This window comes from Hyaena hyaena, unplaced genomic scaffold (assembly GCF_003009895.1).
Source record: "Hyaena hyaena isolate Hyena2069 unplaced genomic scaffold, ASM300989v1 scaffold_177, whole genome shotgun sequence".
Classification (NCBI taxonomy): domain Eukaryota; kingdom Metazoa; phylum Chordata; class Mammalia; order Carnivora; family Hyaenidae; genus Hyaena; species Hyaena hyaena.
Genome location: NW_024080810.1, coordinates 124,466 through 147,500, shown reverse-complemented (window position 1 = coordinate 147,500; position 23,035 = coordinate 124,466). Strand labels below are relative to the sequence as shown.

At 39.5% G+C, this 23,035-nt stretch overlaps 1 protein-coding gene across 2 annotated transcripts in view; it reads right to left on the bottom strand.

Moving 5' to 3' along the window:
* RUNX1T1 (RUNX1 partner transcriptional co-repressor 1) overlaps positions 1 to 23,035 on the bottom strand; it is a 136,229-nt gene that overhangs the window by 51,385 nt on the left and 61,809 nt on the right. For both annotated transcript variants that reach the window (XM_039240569.1, XM_039240568.1), the window contains exons 2-3: positions 4,690 to 4,827; positions 2,441 to 2,682 (exon numbers count right to left, since the gene is read on the bottom strand). In XM_039240569.1, the coding sequence (XP_039096500.1) occupies positions 2,441 to 2,682; positions 4,690 to 4,827 (380 nt within the window). The remainder of the gene's footprint in view (positions 1 to 2,440; positions 2,683 to 4,689; positions 4,828 to 23,035) is intronic.

Sequence of the window (23,035 nt, the reverse complement as noted above, 5' to 3'; positions counted from 1 at the left end):
TCCTATCTGTAACAGAGATCAGGGAGTCTCTTTTTTTAATCTTTCATTTTGTTTCAATGGCTTGTTTTCTAAAGCCATGCCAGTTATTTGGTGCATTGAACCTGTTCCTACTGACAGATTTTCTAACTCCATCTAAATAACAGAATAAGAGGATTCATTATGATTGACTACCTGAGTTCAAATCACAGACCTGTCACTACAGTTGGGTAGCCCTGTGTATTTTACTTCTGTAAACCTCAGTTTCCCCACATGTAATATGTATATAAAATCATGACCCCTAAGGGTAGACTCAAGAATTTAAATAAAATGGCATACACAAAAGCTTATAGTCAAACTCCATGAAAAAAAGAATCAGTTCTCTATTAAATAAACTCCTCATCACCAGAAAGGAAGAGGGTAGGTGGGGAGATGGGCAAACTGGGTAAAGAGGAGTAAGATACAAGCTTCCAGTTATGGAATGAAGAAGTCACATGAATAAAAGGCACAGGATAGGGAATATAGTTAATAATAACATTGTAATAGTATCGTCTGGTGACAGATGGTAGGTACACTTCTGGTGAGCACAGCATAACATACAGAGAAGTTGAATCACTATGTTATACACCTGAAATAATATAAGACCATGTCAACTATATTCAAATAACAAAATTTTAAAAAATTCATTCTCTATTCATTCACTCAATTGACAAATATTCACTGCCTTCCTATTCGTTGCAAAGCACTATTAATTAATGTCTTCCCCCTAACTTCTCTTCTGAAGGTTTTTAAATAAATATGTATCTAAAAATAAGTATTGCACTCAAAGGTATGCCATTGAACATTTGAGAAAATCAACTTAAAGTTATCGAATTCTTCTCTATTGGAAGTTATGGAAACCACCATTAGAGAATATAGCAAATATATAAAGCAGTTTTTTAAAAAAAAAAAAACATTTTTGTCACAAAGAACATATTCACTATTTATGGCACACAATCACTGCTTTAGAATTACTTTGTGGGTCTTGGGTCTAATTTATTTGCTAGTTGCAAAGCTTATTCTGCAAAACGCAAGAATGAATAAAAAGGGAAAGATAAGAGGTTGACAAAAGTAACTGTAGCATGCTGACATTCCTGTGGCAGTCCCCTTCCTGGCCCGGAGAAGTGCCAGGTGGAACTGGCAGATTGTGGAAAATGTGAACGCTTTTTGTTCTTCAAGCACTCAGGAGAGGGAGGTAAGGGTTAAAAAAGCGAATTGCACAAAATATCTGTCAAATGTGAGTGACTGTGATTTGAAGCATGTCTACTGTACTAGACTCGCACATGGCCTTTAATTCTGGGGCTTCTTTTGCAAATCACAATGGGTATGGCTTTGCCCATGATAAGCCCACGTAACATAAACAAATGATCTATTTCAAGAGAAAGGGAACTGGAGACTTTCACCTGAATTTCAGGTCTACCATAAGGACTGAGCCTGTGACTCAGGGCTTCTCCCTGCCTCGGTTTGCTATGGGAAAATTACCCTTCCTAAATGAAAATCCTCCATCTATACACAAAAAAATCACAGTACGTGTATAAAACTGATTTAAGATGTCCTCCAAAATGATACATGTTCTCATTTCCAGTGTGATAATGTACAGAATGTAGACCAATGTGCCTAAATCAATACTTCTGTTTTCAAATTAATGGTTTAACTTAATTCTACCTTTAACAAAGAATTGTTAAAAAAAAAAAAACCAACAATTAGTGGTTACCAGTAAGAGGTTGGGGGGGCGGAATTGGGGTGTTAAGGTTTAATGGGAACAGAGTTTCAGTGTGGGGTGATGAAAAGGTTCTGAAGATGGGCGGTGGTGATGAAGACACACCAATGCAAAGGTACACAATGTCACTGAACCACACACCTAGAAATAGTTAAAATGCTCAATTTTTCATTATGTATATTTTACCACAATAAAATTTTTTTTAAAAAAAGTTCTTAGCCTCAAAAACGAAAACAGAGAAGAACGTTATTGGCTATAAACTCTTGTTCCTCTAGACCAATAATAAAAATCCCTCAAAGCAACTATGTCAAAACGAGCACCCAAAACGAGATTAAGTGGATCATTAATATAATGAAAACGTTTTGTCATTGTTGAAGGCCACTCGTCATGCCAAGATATACTTACTGAGTCTTATACACACACATATATTTATGGCTAAGATAATAATACATTTTGTCAGCATATCTTTATAGTCAGCTAGTAAAAGAACCCATGGTGGGGGTCAGCACCTAATGCAGACTTGGAACTCTGTTACTACAGAGTTATCAGACATGCGTGCCATCACCAGGTATGGAATGAATGTACGAGAACAAAACAGTTGGGAGAACAGTCTGTATTTTGACTGTTCCCCCCCCCCCACACACACACACATACACATACTCTCCCTTTCCCCCCGGAAAACTGGGCTAATTTCCGTTTGCTTACCACCAGTCCTAGTACGAGCGTGCGGACTCTCTCTCCTATCTCTGGAGAAATGTCATTGCCAAACTGCTGCAGGGTAGTAAGAAACCGTTTCAGCTTGCTGAGTTGCCTGGCGCCACAGGCTGGGGGCAGCTGTTGATTAGCCAGAGAAGAAGAGGAAGAGGAGGAAGGCCCATTGCTAAAGCCATTGGGCGGCGAGGGGGCGCCATTCAAGGCTGTGGGTGAATGGCTCGTGCCATTAGTTACTGTCAAGAGCAGAAAACCAGAAAGAAAAATAAATAAATACACGTCCAGGGAAGAGGCACAAGGAAATTACCATCAAGTTTCATTCCCGTAAAACCTGGTGTTTTTTGTAGTTTGGGACACTGTGTCAAATGCTTGGACCCCCCAGGAGTCCCACCGGTTCCGATACCCCAGGACTGGGTGGCTCTGCTCCCCGTACTGCATACGGGTACTCCACACGGAAGCTGCTAATCACGGGGAGTCGGCTGCAGCACAGGCCAGCCCTGCCTCCCTTGTGCACATATGCCAACCACCTGAAATGTTTCAAACACAGAACAAACAGCGTTTGGATGTCAGCCTTTTGTCACAGGCTTACATCAATATAGCGGGACCATTCCTTTCTAAACTGTTCCCCTAGAGAAAGTGTACATTTGGTGGAGACTAAATTTATCACTGAACATTTTTAATCATGTTTTGTACACACAACTGACAGCTGTGTTTATAGAAATAGGACTTTCAAGTTTTAACCTTATACCACCCAATTAGAAGGCTATTTTCTCTCCCTCATATTTCTTAACCGGTTCTTTAGGGAAAATGCAAATTTTATATAAGAAACCAAATGGATATGGTAATTATCAGAGAGTTATTTCAAGAAATCGAAAAGGGACATCTCACTCCAACTAATAGCGTGGATTGGTGGTAATTTGATAACTTCGTTTCCGATAAAATGTATTTGAACACCAAGATAATGTGTAAGAACAAGACTAGAAAAGTTTGTGCATTTCTCACTAAAGAAAATACTGAGTTTAGCATATTAAAATCAATAAATTCAACAAACTCCTCTTTATCCAACTCAGCTTTTTAATGTAATTTTGCCAGATTATCTCCAACAGAAGTTTGAAGAGGTCTTAAGCACTCTGTTATTCTTAAAAGTTTCAAGATAATAAAATGGCCCCTTGTCCCAAATGAGCGCCAAAGCAACCTGTCAGGAGATGATTGCTCACTAGGACCTCTCACAGACGACATATGCCTATCACCGTGGCTCTGGGTAACGACACACCAGATACAACATGACAGGGTTACAACTTGGCACTGCTGCAGCCTCCTGCTCCTCACACGTTCGGAAAGGTCTTTAAATGGCAGCGCAACGCTGCATAAACAGCCTGGGATGTGTATTTTGCCAAGCCCTTATAATCCCATGGATCTATTCTTGCCCGTTATTCTTCATTCATATAGGCTTCATGACACGTGATCTGTAAATAGTACTATCGGCAACAGATAGCATTTATTGGTTTCACAAATCCTTTATGACAATTTCACCCAGGACTTTGAAATGGATGAAAACAAAGCTAATCACTATCCCTGCTGGAATACACAGAATAGGAAGGGAAGTGGCTGTTCTGTCAGAGTGTTCTGTCCTTTCCTCAGACAACACAGGAAGGCCAATACACTCCACTGATTCAGGACACAAGGCTCAAGCTGAGCTGGAATTGAGTAAAGGTTTAATAAAGTCTGACAGGTTCAAGACAAGAAAGATACTCCTTATTTCAGAAAGTTTTCTGTATGTGACTCTTGCCTAGAGCAATACCCCTTTTTTAACTTAAGGCTGCTAGTTTGAATCTTATTTGTAAATACCAGAAGAAAGTGGTATTAGAAGATCAGAAGCAACTTGGAAATAATTGCAGGATATTAACATGTTCCAAGTCAAAATGTACAAGCTAAAATAAGGAGCTACACATTAAGTCAAACTAAAAATTATGGTGGTAACAAATGGAGTCGCAGCCCAAATGAATGCAATATTCTTCATTGTGGAAATCAAAGCGGACTACAACTGTGAAGCAAAAATGGAAAGGGAGGCAAATATTGGCAGCCATACAAATTATACCTAAGATGCTGTGTGTCTGCGCAGGCTCAATACCTACTCACTGGCAATTAAATGATTTTGGGAAAGGAGGAGGGTCTTCACTCTTGCAGGAAAAAAAAAATTAGACTTCAAAACGGAAACAGGAAATGCAGAAATGCCTACTCACACGTCGTTGGTGTAAACGAACTGGTTCTCGGAGCTCCTTGAGTTGTCGGGGGAGGTGGCATGGTAGGAGGAGTCAGCCTAGACGGGGTCTTCACATCCACAGGTGAGTCTGGCATCGTGGAGTGCTTCTCAGTCCGATCTGGAGGACGCCACCACGAACAGGTTATTTTACTCCTTAAGCACCTTCGTTTTTTCTTTTCTTTTTTTTTTTTTAAGTGAGGTTCATCTTTTTTACAAGCAAGTGAACAGAAGAAATCCGTCGTCTCCTATCACTAAAATAGGCTTATCTACTGAGGTTTAAATCAGGACTTTATCATCCAAACCCCACTTAAGAAGGTGCAGCACAGATGGCAGGACCTCATTTGTAACTGGGTTATTTTACATCCTATTGTTATTTCTGGCTTGGGCAGATGCTACCTTGGTAGTGTTATATGCAACAGCACAGCTTCACTCAAAGCTGAAGCCAACACTTGCAGGAGGTAAAAAATAGATGGGGAGTAAAATGGTAATAAACCCATTGGTAAGGATCAACACAAATCTGAAGCTCTGTTATGCAGGTGAGATACTGATGGGACCCAGCATTTTTACAATGATTTTCTTTCTTTTTTTTTTTTTTGGTGCCACCTGCCATTCCTTTTCCACGCTTAGTTTCTGGCCCACTAGGGAAAGCAGGTTATGTCTCCCAGATACACCTCTCACTTCAATGTTCCTCTGCCCTGTTGGTAAAACCCCCACCACATAAATGCTGTTTCGTACAATGAATTTAAATGATTATTTACTCAGAATTTGTGATTTGTGACCCACCATCTTAAAAATATGAGACCAATACTTCAGTTAATAATCCCACACAGAGTAAGAAGGGGAAAATCCGAAATAGAGAATGAAAAGGAACGAAAGACACTCCCTGTAGTTTTTCATGAATATGTGACAGATATGGAGACATCTCCTGATGACCCAATAATGAACATTTGAGCTTCAAGACTGTTTTCTACTATGCATACTTTTCCTTTGAAATTCTGAACTGTTTTTTCTCTGTCAAATCTATTTATGGAAGCAACAGATCTCCAGTAAAAAAGTGAGTTTTGTTTCTTTAGATACAATTTTCTACCAACACTATGTGTGTGCCTGTGCACACACATGTGCACACAAACAAACACACACACACACACACACACACACACACACACAAACACACCAAAAATGTCTGAGGCAGCCTTAGGGACAAATATTTCCCACTCGGACTTTTTGAAAAGTGAAGTCACGTGGACTGCTGGTCAAGAGTAGGTCTTTTAAAACATGATAACCACAGGGAGAAATTCTCAAAAATTACTTTAAAAGTCTATTTTTTTTTAAGATGAAAAATCCAAATCACTATGTTGGCCACTGCAAACCTACCTCATACCTTTATTCTGAGCCGTTTCCTAAGACTTGGGTTGTAACAGAACATAACATTTTAAAGTTGAAATAATGTTGATTTCAACTTTATAGGGAAAATGTGATAAAAGAATGAAAATAGTCATCATTCTAATAAGAGCAGTTTGATAGCCTGGTATCAGGGTCTCTTTCTTAATCTCGACGGCTGGCTGAAGAGCAACAAATGCCCCTTCCATCAATACGTGTTCTGAGCGAAATATGGTAAAAACACACATGGAGAGCATTTCTACCTTGATCTCACTCTTAAAAGCTCGCCTTCCTATTGCTATTCCAGAGCCCTGTAGCACCCAGGATCAGTAAATCACTTATTCTAGAAAAATACCAAAGTCAGGCAGGTTTAAAACCGCTTCTTCAATAGTTAAATGCGCTGCACGGTCTACTCACCTCAACCAACCTCAGCAACAAGGGAATAAATAGCTTTTAGCTTATGTTGCAGTGGAGGGAAGAGGTACAGCAGCACATACAACTCTCCCTAAATAAAGGCAAATATTTCTGTCATGCCAAGGAAGGAGGGCTGAAGGGAGGCTTGCCAGAGTCGGCTGGGAGATAACAGTGGGAACTGCTGGCCCATCTGGTTTTCATTCTGCTAACACTCACACTGAACTGTTAGAGAAGGCAGTCCAGATACACAGACTTGAAGCACGTGGTTGTACAGACAGAGGGAGGAAGAGCGGGTGGGGGTGGGGGAGTGGGAATCATGAGAAAATAAATAAATAAAGCAACGGAAGGAAAAAAGAAGCCAGGGAGAAAAGAGCCTAAATGAGGAGAAAGTTACCCCAGATGGCTCCGTCTACCCCAAAAAGCTGAGCCTTAGTAGGCATAGCCCCTGCACCTTATTCACCTTGAGGTGCTTCTTGAGCAAAACCAAAACTGGAAAACAGATCTGAAGCCCTTGTCTTGTCTACCCATTTTTCTGACACTAAGAGAAAAGGGAATAGACGATAAAATCGACAATGGGTATCCCCTTCAAACTGAAGACAATCTTAATAATAGTAACAACAACAACGATAAAAAGTAGATGACTGATTTTTCTTAAATCCTCAAAATGGCACCCATACTTTAAGAAAAGTTCATTACGGAGCCAATACATAGCAAAATTGCCACCGCTTCTCAACAGGAATATATGCATTCTGACTGGAATATACGAATACGTGTGTATAGTTAGGGTTTTGACTTTAGCCACATTTCTGCGACGGTTAGCTTCACTCTGATCAAATGGAGTTCCAGCCCAGAGGTCCTACAAACTTAGACAAAGTGGGACCATATGTAACTCATTTCGTGCTGTTCGGGGCAATCAATCCAGGACGAGGAAAGATGGTGAAGTAACCAGCCAGGCCTCACCCGGACACACACACAAACCCTCTGGAGCAGGGAGATTTAAGATAAATTCAGAAAATGTGTTTCAAGTATGTGGAGCCCTGATGCATTTGTTTTGGATTACTTAAAAAAAAAAACATTTTGAAATATATATTCTTGAAACTTTTATAGCAAACAGCAAAAGAACTATGATTCAACCACAGAAGTATTTCTTCTCCGTTTCAAATTAGAGGATACAGTAAAACCAGTATTAAGTTATAATATTTCTTATGCAATGTTTTTAAGTTTATGAAAATTATACCATTCCTAGATGTAATTTCTATTTTTAGTTGCTGCAGGGGAATGCTGACATCAATTGAAAGACTGACACAAAGTGATAAAAAAGGGGGGGAAAGGGAAAACAATCTCTATCAGAGCAGGAAGGTCTGTATAATCAAAAGGACTGACTTAACTTCTACCTTAATGATACACACCACTCCTAAATAAATATCTCCCCTATGTGGTAACATTTCAACTCTCCTGACAAATATCCAACACATATGTACCAAAGACGGTTGAAACATGGAAGAAAATGTGGCATATATAAATACATTACTGATACCATTTCAATATCCAATTCAGTGTCAGGGCCTTCTAGAAGAGGTATGTTTTCCATTTCCTTTTTTTTTTTTTTTTTTTTTAAGTAAAAAGAAAAGGTATGGCATAATCTCCCCTAGCAGTTACTTTACTTTTTGTTAGTTCAAACAGTTCCAGATGTGTTTTTAAGGTATGGAGAATAGGCATTCTATATTTTCCTTGTTTACATACTATTTCTAGAGGTGATTACTGTAAATAGAAAGTTCAGTGTTGGTAGACAGAATGCCTTTTCTATCAGAGTTCATCATGTCAATTATAACAAGAGAAATATCTTATAATAGAAGAAATATCTACGTCCCAGAGATGTGAAGGATTGAGAAACCACTCGGTGAATTAGCGGTTGGTGCAGTTAGTCTTATTTGAGTAAGTGCTAGCTATGGGAGCGAGATGCTATGCAATAAGGAGGAGTAAGCCCAAGTGGAACTCAAGTACTACTACTGGAAAGGAGAGAGCAGCCAGGAAGGCACAAAACTGGGTACAGAATTTGAGTTTTGTTTCTATGGTAAATATGACAACTACAAGCCTGACGACAGAATCATTTTGTGACTCCGATGCCTGGGTGTGAGATGTTATAGGAAACTGGAATGGTGGCCATCCAGCCTCCACAAAGCTGCCATCTCATCTCCCTGCTGAGCACTTCTGGATGGAATGTCCATTCCTGCTCAGAACACTTGAGTAACCCTGGAGAATAAAAGTCAAATGCTAATATTTTAAGCACAATGGAATGATATAATGGAAGACTATTTGGAATGATAGACAAATTTCCAAGTTAAGAAAGACAGACGTGGTTTCAAATTAGACTCAACCGTTAGTAGTGGGTCCTCAGGCAAGTTATGTTTATCCTCAGTTCCTCATAAGAATAGGGATACACTCCTCTCTGCCTCGTCAGGACTCGGGCATAGTACCTACTCAAGTCAGGCACCAGCACATGTGATCTCCATTCTCTTGTGCCTGCCTCTCCATCATCCATTCACGGCTTTACTTCCAATGTCTTTCCCCCGGTCTATGCTCTATCTATACAGGGCATCTTGGCAACCTGTGGCTTTTCTGCCTTTTGTTTTGTACTGCTTTTTTCCTTCATCCAGAAGGATCTGCCCCACCTCTGCCATTCTTCACTGTCCATTACAGACCCTCTTACAGCTCTCCCCAGGTGCCCCAGGCACCACCCACATCATGCTTGTTTGGTCTTTCAGCATTTACCACAGCCTACGAGTACAATAGTTATATGTGTGTGTATGTGTGTGTGTGTGTGTGTGTGTATGTGTGTGTGTGTGTGTGCGTGTATGCTATACACTCAATCACCCAACCCAGTGAAAACAGTAAGCAACTTGATGGCAATTTTTTAAAATGCCTAATTTAAAAGACAAATACATAACATCAACAGCATATAAATATATGCTTAGGAAATGGAACGTAGGTAACATGGGAAGATGTTGGAGATCTGAAATTTCCTTCAACTCTGTGATCAACTTACGTGGTTTTAGGCAAGCGTAAGAATGATCTGTTACCTCATCACAGGTGTTTTATGAAGATATTTTTTTCTGAAACACAAAGATGATCCTTTCTATTCCAAGCCACTGTTCACAGAATACAAGTAAGTTCTTTAGCTTAGCTTATGTCACAGATCCTGGAGCTCCTACTCAACAGCCCTTCTCCCTTCTTTCTTGCTGGAAAGTCCTGATTTTGTTCAGCTGCAAAATTCTTGGGGAGCAGATCCTTCTCTTTTAATCAGGTTGTCACGTTCCCCTTTATTGGCAACAGCGTTCAGAAGTGAGAGTTGTGCTCCAATTGTAGACAGTGGGTTGTGAAGGGAGGTCTATGGAAGTTTTAGGAAAGACTTCCTCATGAAAGAATCAGAGACCCAAGGAATAAACAGACCCTCTTCTTCCGATAGGTACTATTATATCTGTGAATCCTTCACTTCCCTTCTTTGGAGTCTATTTTTCTTACCCATAAAATTAAGCATCTTAGATTATATGACTTCAGGGATCATTTGCAAACTCTAATATTCTCTGGTTTCTTTCTACAGATATAGCTTATGTTCATTTCAAACACAAAGAAGACTACCCAGAGAACATAAATCTGACAATAAAGGGACCACAAAATTATTTTGAAATTGGTGATTATAACCAGACTTCCTCTGTTCACATAAATATCTATGTCCACAAGAATGCGTCTGCATAGAAATCTTTTCCCACAAACATTACAATTAACATCTATCTCTTGTTTTCAAATACATTTTCAACCTCATTACTGAATCTCCACTGATGATCTGGTTATGAAACAACCTTATGAATGTCCACTTGTCCCTGTTTAGCTACCATCAAAACACTCTGATAGCCCAGGTTCTTAAAACTCTACACTCACTTTCCACCTTCCTCATTCCCCATTCCATCTTTCACATACTTCCACTGGACTCCTAAGAAGTTTTCCTCTCCATACTGGGACCTGTCATACCTATAACCTCCTAACTACCTTAGGAGTCACCATGTTCTTTCATGACCTTGTATGAAGATATCAGCGGCTGGTTCAGACACAGCCTCTCATCCAAGATGGGCAATCTCGGTCATTCTCCAACATTTTTACCTTCTGATGTGAAGGAAGAAAAACAATCTCACTCCAGAGGTAGAAGACTGCACTATTTCCCTCCATGTGAAAAAGCAGGCAGAAAGAAATGAAAAGAAATGACAAGAGATTATCTGATAATGCTAAATTCTTCATTCTGCTAATTCCTACGATGCGATCTTCCAAACAGTCCACAGATTCTCGTCAATCAATCCCTCCTTTGCCTAAAACCTAGTTTGAGTTACTTTTCACTTGAAACCAAAGAATCCAGACTAAAATAATATTGGAGTGTAGCACCAAGGTATCATCTTAACTCCTACTGAAACTCTTCAATTATCTCCTCATCATTAATCCAAGAAACACCGGATACTTCATCTGGCATCTTTGTGGAATCTGACTGCGTTTCACCACTTCCTCCCTTTTGAAACATTGCTGTTCCCAGGATCCCAGGACTCCAATGCTCTCATTTTTCTCAGGACTGAGAAGGAGCAGCCTTCTCACCTTGCTGGCTCATGTTTCTCTACCCCTGTGATAAATACTGGTATTTCCCCCATATTCCTTCATAGTTCTTCTTCAAATCTTCTCTCTATACCTTTTCCTTAGTGACTTCATTTGAGTGGTGATAGTCACCCTATGGCTCTTAGGTCGATGACTTGTACCTGTACCTCTAGGCCTACCATTCCTCCCAAGTTCTGCACCCAAACATCCAGAGGGCTACTCATTTCCAACAGCCTGGATTCAAACCCTCCTCATCCATCATCTGTCACCTGGTCCAATCAACAACCCACTGAATAGTCTCCCTGCTCTGTACTATTCATCTCTGTTCCATTCTCCAAATCACACCATCACATCACCACATATGTCAAAGATGTGATCAGAGATCTTCTCTCTTCTTAGTAATCTTCAAAGACCTTTTGTGATGTTAAACGTAAAAGTCCATGTGCCTTAGTAGGGCACTAAAAGACCTTTGGGACATATCTGGTTTCTGTAACTGCTCCAGACTCATCTTCATTTCTCCCTTCCACCCCTGTCCCCACCTCTGAACTCCATACTGAACTGATACAGCTCTCCAGAAGCCCCCAGGTCATTCAGGCTTCCCTCACACTGCATCCTTTCCTTTCCCTAGATTATTCTTCACCCCACCAATGACTGGTTAAGTCCATCATTCCTTTAAAACTTCTTTTGGGTATCACTTCAGCCAAGGACCCTCCGTTGACAACCCTTCCATCCCCAGCTTGCCCAGAAGGCCCTGTATTCCCTTCTTACCCTGTCCAGATCCCTCTTACAGCACTGACCACTGTATTTAGAACCAAGTCAGTCTCTCCCACTAGGTCATAATTTATTCAAGGATAATGATGACATTTTACTTGTTTTTCTATTCTCAGCACGTTGCCCAGTGCCTGACATAGAGAAGGTGCTCAATAAATTTAGTATTTTAAAGGAATACCTAGTACTGTAATGTCATAAGCCATGTCTATAGTCACAACTTTGAGGCTCCAGAACTTTTAAGAGCTTTAACTTAAAATCACCTGTTTTTTTTCTATCATCTTAAAAGAATTCTAAAACGAATTTCTATATTCTGAAAACATTAAGTCACTAAAGATGCATCTAAAAAAAAAAAAAAAAACCAGTAGTAAATCATGGAATTCACCAGCTTTTCAGTAATGACAACATATTCCCTAAGGCTTTTTATATAATATTAGAAAAAAGGCTCTGTAATGCCATCTCTATGCATAAGACCTGCAGTCTCCAAAAGCTCCCTTTTTTACAATAATAGCACAATCATACATTTGCATATTCAAAACAAAGAGAAAAGCGTATTCTGAACCAAAAACACATTTTTTTCCTACATTCCACAGGCTCTTCTGTTGTTTGTCTATGGATGGTGGGATTACACATTATTTTTAATTTCTTCTTGCTATTTTTCTCATTTATTTAAATGTTCTACAATAAGCATGTTTTCTTTTTACAAGAAAAAAACACACATACAAAACCCAACTTATTAGGATAAGTCACCTAAAATCAAGCATTGGGCACCGTACCAAATGCTCTGCAGGTGTTATCTCATTCTAAATCTCACTGTGAAAAGGTACTACAAATTTGCCCATATTATAAAAAGGAACTGAGGCCCAGAAGGGTTGGACAATCTGTCCAAGGTTACAAGCCAGAACTCATTCCAGGCCTGCTCGAGAGTCCATTATCATCTAAAACTAATGTTATTTTTACATGATCTCGAAAACTGAAATAAAGACACATTCAGTTAATGTTAAATGGAGGGCATTACACAAGAACTTCATCTTCTAATACTACTGTAACTAGCCACCTGTGACCGTGTAAATTGTAATTAAAGCTAAACAAAATTTAAAACTCAGTTCCCTCAGTCACACCAGCCACATTCAATAGGGTTGCTGTGGCTACTCTATTAGAGAACTAACGCAGCCCTACACCACTTCTGTTATAAAATGACAGCACCATACTAAAATAATAGCTCCGTGGCAGGAGTCCCTGGAGGTGACAATGCGGACTGAAAGAGCAGGGATGACGAGGGGTGCCTCTTGCTTCATCCTAAACACCTTTCATCCCATTCAGACCTTTTACATTTTTTAAAGATTGGGCTTCTACATATTCCATTTGGTAAGGTTAAGGGGTAGGAAAAACAAAAGTTGAAAAACCCAGTGACTAAAATAAGTGAACTCTCAGCACCGAGAAAGCGGGAGAATAAGACAGGTCATTAGTAAACATTGGGGAACTACACTAACAAGAACAAGAACAAGGCAAAGTATTCAGTCCTGGAATGAGCCAGTGAGCCGCTGGGCCAGCAGCTAATCTGGAATCAGAGAGGACACCCTGAAGACCAACTTCATGCTTTTAAAGTGCATGAACTTGGGTTACAATGGAAAACAGGCAAAAGAATGGCATTGAGTCTATAATTATCTATCCCTATTTCTAAAAAAATAGCTTCAATAATGTTTGGGTCATGTCCTTATGGGGACAACAATGGGAATTTCCCTTCCCCTCTTCTATAGCATTTATCGAGCTAGCACTTGACACATTTATCTTGGTTTTGAGTGTCTTCCCAACCACAGTGTCAGCTTCATGAATGCAGAAATTTCTACCTGTTTGTTAAGTCCAGCCTCCAAAGAATTAAGACGAGTGCTTGAAATAGCAGGCACTTGACTTGTTGGATGAATGAAGGGAGGCAAAGAAGAAAACAAAGCTAGTTTCTGACAAAACAGCCAGAGACATATTAGGAACTATCGTTGTCTAGAGGGGAGCAAAGGCTGAGTGAGGCAGGCAGCGTAAATGCTGAATGTACACACCAATTTAAATGGAGAGAAAATGCTGTAGAAGCAGGAAATAGTTTCAACCATGCTGCTCATTTTTTGAAAAAGATGAACCATGGACCCCAAGATAAAGCACTCCTTTTTTTTTTTTTTTTTTTAAGAACATGTTTATTTCTTTATTTTGGGAGAGGGAGGGCTCAGGGGCAGAGAGAGAGGGAGAGAGAATCCCAAGCCGGCTCTGTGCCATCAGTGCAGAATCTGCTGCAGGCTCGATCTCACGAAGCATGAGATCATGACCCGAGGCAAAATAAAGAGTGAATCGCTTAACCAATTGGCACCTCCCAAGAAAACACTTTAAACATTAACAAGTACCCAAATGGTGATTCTACCTAGAAAAATCAATTACTAATTTCCTAAAGTGTAGAAAGGACTGCTGGTCATGTGAATACTGGTGGATGCCAGGCATTACCTCTGTGTGTAAGTTCCTTAGAAATATCATCTCTCTCACAGCTGTTAAAACCTTTACTCCTGTTTAAGTCTAAGAGCCACTTCCTGGAGGCCACCAAGTGGGCAGCCAGCAGCCCCAGGTTTAGCTACACTCCTTCAATCAGCACAGCTCCACATTTATCTGCTCTATGCACTGCTGTTCTGGTTAAGATTTCCTTTGGAAAAAAAGAGTCTCCTATTCAGGAAGAGTTTGAGCCCCCTGGCACGGCAGCCGGCAAATGCTCACCGAATGACCATGGTAAAAATACTTACCAAGGAAAAACCAAACCACTTTAATTAACACCAAAAAAGTAACTCTTGCATATGTAATGAGCAGAGAAAGACACAGGCATCACCAAGGGCCCATACACTGAATATAAGTATCTACATAACATCCTTTTGCCAAACTGAAAATTATCCCAGAAAGTGTGTGTTGTGTGTGTTTGGGGGGGGGGGGGGGGCGGTGGAATCATTAAATAAAAAGTGATGTGGACAATTTTCCTGCAGGAATATTTGTCTTATTTGCCAGTGTTAAAGGCTATTAAGAAAGTTTGTGGAGCTGCTGCAGAAGGCTAGTACACATATCTGCTGCTGTCAGTTAACGATCATCTAGGTAAGAGCTAGTGAATCAAGGCAGAAAATTATGAAGGTACAGAGTATGTCCCTGTGGCTACATCACAGACACGTAGCAGGAGCTCAAATGAACATTTATTTAATTTAATGAAAGTACTCTTAAAAAAAAATAAAACACCAGTACTGTTAGATTTCACATTATGGGCAATGGGAAGGCACCGAGAGTTTTAGGATATGCTCATTACTAATCTTATATTATGGATATGTATGGAGCAGAGATTCAATAGGGTAAGAAAGGCAAGAGAGGGCAGGAGCCCTGGTATGCAATAGCCGAGGCTAGAAATACAGGCATCCAGCATGGAAAGTGGCTCTTAAGAATGGAGACAAGAAGATTCAGGAGACATTTTTATCCTCTGGCAAATTCACACAGCTTGGTAACAAAATAAACAATTAAACCGTGAGCAAGTAGGAATGTAGAGGTGCATGATAATGTCAAAAACCAAAACCAAAACACAGCAGAAGAATCATTTCGAACAAAGGCAGGATAAGTGAAGTCCTCCTTCGCTTAGAGATATCCTTGCAAGGCCCTATTGGTCTTATATAAAACATCCTGCACGTTGTCTTCTTCCACATGTCCTTCCATCAAATTATTCCTCCTCCTACACGTGCTTCTCCATTGCCATCAGCACCCTGAAACACCACCATCACTCACCCACTCAGACCTTCTCAGGAACGAGTCTGCGCAACCCTTCGCCCTACTTCACCCTACACTGAACCCACTTTATCCCATGACAACTCGTATTTATCCCACAAGTTTAAGTGATCTTGTTAAACACAAAACTATTCACTCATTTAATCGAAAAGCATTTATTCAGAAATACCTGAGCTGTCTACAAAGTACCAGAGAAAAGACAATGGTCACAAGACAAAATGACTGCCCTAAAGAACTTCATCCTCTAATGATCAGATTGTTACTCCCCTATTGGATGCGTTTAAATGGTTTATCATCACTCTCTGGATAAAATCCAAACCCTTTAAATGACCTACAACCTAAACAGATTTAGTCTCTGCTTATCTCATCTCTTCTCCTATCTCACTGACTTTATCGGTTGCAAGCTCCACCTCACCTCAGAGCCTTTCAACCTGGAAAACCCATCTCCGCTCAAATTCACTTACTCAAGGAAGGCTCCTGGGTCCCTCCCCAGTCCCGGTGTTGGAAGCTCTCCGGTACTATCTAATTGCTCTTTATGGGGCTTGCTGCAACTATTATAAATAAGTGTATAATGACTTGTTTGTCTAACATCTCCTACCAGATGGCAAAATGCTGTGTTATAGCAGGGAGCGAATCATTTCATCTCAGACATTATATCATACATCAACTCAGTCCCAGAACGTAGCGCACTGCCGAGAACCTAGAAAAAATAAAGAGTGGACGAACATAGACATTTTCTATTTAAAAACACAGATTTGGAGGTAAGAAGAGAGGAAAGCAATTGTATTCTTTATTCCCCTTAAAATGGTTTCAAAGCTTCTTCAGTGATGGAAATATTACAGAAATGGTGACAATAATAATGAAACCCTTTTCTCCTGACTATACTCCATTCCCACTCCAATGAGACTTCCACTGACACCATGCCACCCAAACCACCCAGCCAAGGCACAAACTCTAGTGATTCATCCAAAATACTGTTCCATCTATATCTTACTTGGGCTTTCAGCACCATTTGACCTGTTGAGCTGCTTCTTATTCCTTTTCTCCCGTGATGCCATTCTTCTCATCGCTAGTAGCTTTAGTGAATTCTCCTGCCTCTGGCTTCTCCTCTCCGTCAGGGTTTCAACTCCTCTTCTGAACTGGCTTCATCCCGCCTAGTCTTTGATGCAAGCCTTCTCCACCTTCTCATTTCCTGTAAGTAATCCCGCCAGTGCTCTATATCTCCCGGGGAAGGACACTGTCCAGAGAACCAGACAAGTCATCTACCTTGCTTCACAACCCCTTGACAGCTGTACTTAGAGCCAAATCTAACATCTGCCTTGGGAAATCTGTACCTTCTGCTGTATTTTAATCTCTGGCCTAGCATCCCTTCCCCCCACAGCTGACCAAGCCCCAAACACCACAATCATCCTCAGACCCCTCCCTCCACACCATTCTCCTTCCACGTCCAATCCATTCCCTGTTTACTATCAATGCCACTTCCAACCACACTTAGGATCCACCCTTACTTTGCCCTCTGGCCTGGGCTTCAAAACCTTCCTGAGCTTCTGAAGGGCTCTCTCTACCTCCATCCCCTCTCCACAGAAATCCCCTTCCTCCTTGCTTCTGGAGAAATAATTCTCAAATACAAATCTGACAAAACCGTCTTCCAATACTCCTACACTATGCAATCTACTTAAAATACTTTTACGATTATAAAAATTGATCAGGACAAAAGATAAGGTCCTTATCTTTTCAACTCTGTCTCCAGTATCTAAACAAGGATCTTGCATATAATAGGTCCTTAAATAGTTTGCTGTAATAATTATTTTTTTTAAGATTTTATTTTCTTAAAAGTAATCTCTACACCCATCGTAGGGCTCAAACTTACAACCCTGAGATCAAGAGTCATGTTCCACCAACTGAGCCAGCCAGCCACCCCCCTAAACTATTTTTTAAAAAATTAAATTATCAAGATTTCTGTTGTGTATCTATTTAGTATACACTGTAATCATTAAATATAATACAATCCCAACCAAAACACCAATATAATTTTTTCCAGAAGTTTACAAATGTTGTAAAAGTCAACGTGAAATAAAATTGAAAATAGCTAGAAAACTTTGAAAATGAAGTGTAATGAGGAAATGTGACCTAGCATTTGATAAAATGTACCATTAACCTATAATAATTTGAACAATAATTTGAACAATACTGATACAGAAATAACCAATTCAGCAGCAAGAAAACTGAAAAGAAGCAGAAATACATGAAGCTCAGAAAGAGACACACATTTATCTAAGAATTCAGTCCATGATAAAAATGACTTTTAATATAAGGAAAAGATAAAGCAATCCAATTACAAACTTTCTCAGGAATTACTAGACAAAAATTTGGAAGAAATAAGGTAAGCTCCTTTCTCATACCATACATCCAAAGTCATAATTCATATTTCCATATGAATAAAATCTTTAACATAAAACTTTTTAAAATACGAAATATATAGGTAATATATTAAGCATATAAGAATATATACATACTGGGCACCTGGGTGGCTCAGTCGGTTGGGCAGCCGACTTTGGCTCAGGTCATGATCTCACAGTTTGTGGGTTCGAGCCCCGTGTTGGGCTCTGTGCTGACAGCTAGCTCAGAGCCTGGAGCCTGTTTCAGATTCTGTGTCTCCCTCTCTCTCTCTCTCTGACCCTCCCCTGCACATGCTGTCTCTCTCTCTCTCTCAAAAATGAAAATAAAACATTAAAAAAAAAAACTTTAAAAAACCAAAAATACATAAACATTGAAGAAAAAAGAAATATGTTACTTATAACCCTATGGAGAAAAATATTTAACCTCACTATTTTTTTTATTAAAACAAACATTCCTTTTCACCTAACATATTGACAGACTTTTTAAAATGACAGACTTTTTATAGTGCCAGTTGGTACTATAACTAACACACTTTTAAAATGATACCAATTTTTTCTTGTAGGACAATAGTCAGTATGTATCAATTGTTTCCAAATTACACATATCCATTAATATATCAACTCCACTCTTTGGAAATTATCCTAAATAAACAATATCAAGCACACAAAGATGTATATAATGAAGAAGACCAGAAATAACCTAATTGTCCAACAATGGGCATTCGGCAATTCAAATTCTAATAGAATCCTAGAGTGGAACTTAATGACTGTGTATTTTGACATGGAAAGAATCTGAAATATACCAAGTAGGGGAAATAGTTACACAGCTACATGCTTTACGAGATCCTGTTAAAACAAAAGAAAACAAACAAAAACATATTTTAAGATAGCTATAAATGGATAGATGCGTGTTTGCGTGTAAGTAAATGTCCAGAAGGATATGTATACAAACGATCTATATCAGAATATTACCAGTGGCTATTTCTTAAGTCAGTGCTTCACAATGGGACAGACCTTTCAAATATACTGTTAAACAATCATGCTGTGAAAAGCCTGTTTTTATATTTTTGGCTTGGTTTTAACATGGTATTTAGATAACTCTAAGAACCTCATATTTTCTCCTTATAACATCTTTGAAGTTGGGATGAATACTACAAAACCATGTAGTCAAAGCACTAAGCAAAAGTGCTTAGTGACAGCTTTTTTTTTTTTTTCCCTCGGTGAGTGATTCACAAAATAACTGTATGCCTTGACATGAATTTGGGTAAAATACAGCACACCTAGATTTTTCTAGGAATGAAACTATCCATGAAAAGAACTTAAGGAAGAATATACTTTGTTTTAATTGGAACTCTACCAAGACTGTTCGGCTTTGACTGAAGGAGTGAAAAACTCGGATTCAAGAGAACCAATAAGGAGGGGTCCAGGAGGGAGGGCTCTCTACAGGGGCTGAAAACCCTTGAACGCATCACAAAGGTAGAAGAAGTGCCTTATTCACCTCAGAATCCCAATCATCTAACAGTGTCTAACATTGATGTTATATTGAATAAAGGAATGAATGCTATTTTAGTAACAAAGAAGTTCACACACAGTAGCAGACAGACGGAAAAGAAAAGAACTACAGGTCACGGGGTGAGAGAAGCCACAAGTCTGCCAGAGCAGTATTAGAGTAAAATCCCCAAATAAATGATCGCATTCTTTATAAAGCATTCAAAGAGCCCCATGCAACATCAACAGCACCGTCCACATAAAGGAGTTTCACTAAAAAGCTAAGTCGTCTAAAAAGGCTCCCAAAGACAAGTTTGAACTGCCTATGAATTATATTACCAAATTCTTCACAGATAATGATATTCACATACCAACTGAGAACCGAAGCTATGTGTTTTAAATGGACATTTCTCCTTAGCTTATTATGGTCAAAGTATAAGGAGATCAAAATAAATTCTATATAGTTGTATAGATGTATCTCACATTCATCATTTCTTAATAGATTCTGCCCCAGTTAATATTTTGCATAATGCAATTTTTCATGGAGATCCATAACCTTACTTAAATTAATAAAGTAATTCAGAGAAGGTGCCTTGATTGATTAACTGCTAATAAATATTCCCTACGGACAAAAGCTCAAGTTCTTTTTAAATTTATTTATTTATTTTGAAGGAGTAAGAGCACAAGATGGGGAGAGAGATGGAGAGAGAGACAGGGGGAGAGAGAGAGAGAGAGAGAGAGAGAGAGAGAATCCCAAGCAGGCTCCACACTGTCAGTGCAGAGCCCAGCTTGGGGCTTGATCCCACGAACCATGAGTTCACAACCTGAGCCAAAATCAAGAGTCAGACTCCCAACCAACTGAGTCACCCAGGCGCCTCTCAGGTTCTATTTACCAAGGAAATAACTGCGTATGTATATTCAAGTACACCTAAGTAAGTCTCTATTCAGCTCCCCTTATTTTAAGACCCTTTAAAAAGACTGCACACCTTTTAATCTCAGGAAGATCACTGGGGAATCTGGAACTATAAAATTCTGGATAGCTACAGTTTGAATGACACACTTTTACAATTCACACAGCACCTTAAGTTCCAGGGATATGTCTCAACTAGACACATAAATAAAATTCAAGTTAATAAGTCCTTAATGTAAGCTTCATCTGTATATATACTTTAAATGTGGGTAAACATGTTATTAAATTAAGATGACAGTCTTATTTCCCATCCATTTACTAGGAATCATTTATATTTCATACAGCACTAGACATGTCTTCTCTGAGCTCATGAGGAATTATAATGGGGGAACATCAAACCAAACATTGATGGACAATTGCAAAGAGCATTCATTCCATGCAGAAATGAAAAATGTCCCTGGCTAGAGATCTATAAGATCATCTTCAGAGACACAACCTTCTCACCATTGTCAGAAAAATTAATCACAAAAGTAATAAATGTCTAAATACAAAGGAAGTTATTCTCCATCAAGGTTCACCACATTATTATGAACTTGCTACTAACAACAACTCAACCTAGGATACATCCAAATCACCCCTTTGATAATATCACTACTGCTACTCCCTTGGAAAGCAAAGTGGTAGAATTTTTGGAACATGGCAACAGAAGTCCACCACAGAGTTCACTGGGGTTGCGAATGTGGACATTCCTTGAGTGGCAACGAGTAAAAATGTTGAGAACCTCTGTTTTTAGAGATCAAAAAAACACTCCTTAGGTGTATTTCCCTTCTCAAAAGTACCGGCCAGGCCATCTTAGGAAAGTTACGGAAGCCTAACAAATCATTCCACATACTCTTATCTTCATCTTCTTTCCTTAAAAAAGCAATAACTTAGTTGTATAAGCTTAGATATGCGAGAAAACAATACATTTTTCCTCTGGTACATAATGTTTGATATGTCTATTTGGGCTGAGTCTGGGCACAATTATGAAGCCAGCCAAGTTTCATTTCAGTGTCTCCGTTCTTGGTTTATCTTTCTTTTCGTAGCTCTTCTACTCTGCTCGCCTGTAAGAAATCCGGAGCTCTTGTTCCTTTCCTTAGCTCCAGAAATTAAAGATATTGTGACACCCACCTAGGTTCACCTCCGAGAAATCTGCAATTCTTATCCTGTCCCTTAGCTACAGATATTAAAGATTCTGTAACACTCACCTAGTCTCAAGATCTGGGGCTTTAGATTGGTCCCCAAAATGTACATTTCTGGGACTAAATTTGCAGTAATCTTTTAAACTAATGCATACGATGGTGATGACTAATTATGGTGGCTTCACGTACACACACACACACACACACACACACACACACTCATACACATACATTCACACACACCGTTTTCCTCCTGAGCTAGTGAATCAGAACTAGGTGAGTTGAGGGAGAGAGGGAAGGATAGAAGAAACACAGAAACACCAGTGCAACTGAGCAGAGGGAATATTTTTTTATCCTGTTCCTTCTGTCCCGTTCTGAATATATTACCAGATGCTTAGTAACAGCTGAGTTTCCAGGTAACTTCCTTTAGCAAACAAATAAATATGGTCATTCTCTGCCATAGCCTGAAGGGTAATATGTTACAGGTCTTCTATTAGGTCTTCAGAAACCAAATAGGTATCCACAGGAAAGACACACGAGTATCACAAACAGTTCCTGGTAGTTATCAACGCACAGATATAACCCAATGGAAATATAATCCAATTCAACTGGGTATCAATAGACCGTCTATGAATATGATGAATACCAGAAAAAATTACTCTTTTCCTTCTCCCCTCTACACATGATCGGCTCATTTTCACCTTTTCTGTTTCAACATCAGTGTCACCTCCTCAAGGCATCCACACTCCCCCCACCCCCCTCTGCCATCTCACCGCCAAGTAGGTTTTCCTGTTCCTTTGTTAGTTTTCCTCACAATAGTTTAAAAAACTCAAAATTCTTTTATATCTTTTTCTTTACAGTTTAGTGGGCTCCCACACCAGAGCCCTGTGGCGCAGAGCCAGCAGAGTGGCACAGAAGTCCTCCAAAAGATCTGCTGAAACAAATGAGGAAGACGGGGTTCCAACATTCAGCTGGGGCGACAGGAGAATGTGGACTGGCTATAAACCCAGCAAGAAAAGAAACAGGGAAGGAAAAAAAAAAAAAAAGAAAGAAAGAAAAGAAAGAAAAAGGGAGGTGTCATGAATTAGAAACACAAAAGGAGGTTAACAACCACGAGTTCACGCTGAGGTCAAGGTTAGATGTGTGGTATGATAAAGCAAAGCGGAAAAGCTGAACAGGAGAGCGACAATGAAGAAGGAAGGCTTTCCAGACTGAATGTGCCCCACATGTCCAGCTGGCTACAGCCCCAGATGAGGGGAGGCCAGAAATTCATCGGGTAAAAAATAAGGGTACGTTAATCTTACAGACATTGCTTGACTCACTTCAAGCCTCCAGCCAAATTCTGATAACTTCATGCCCCTC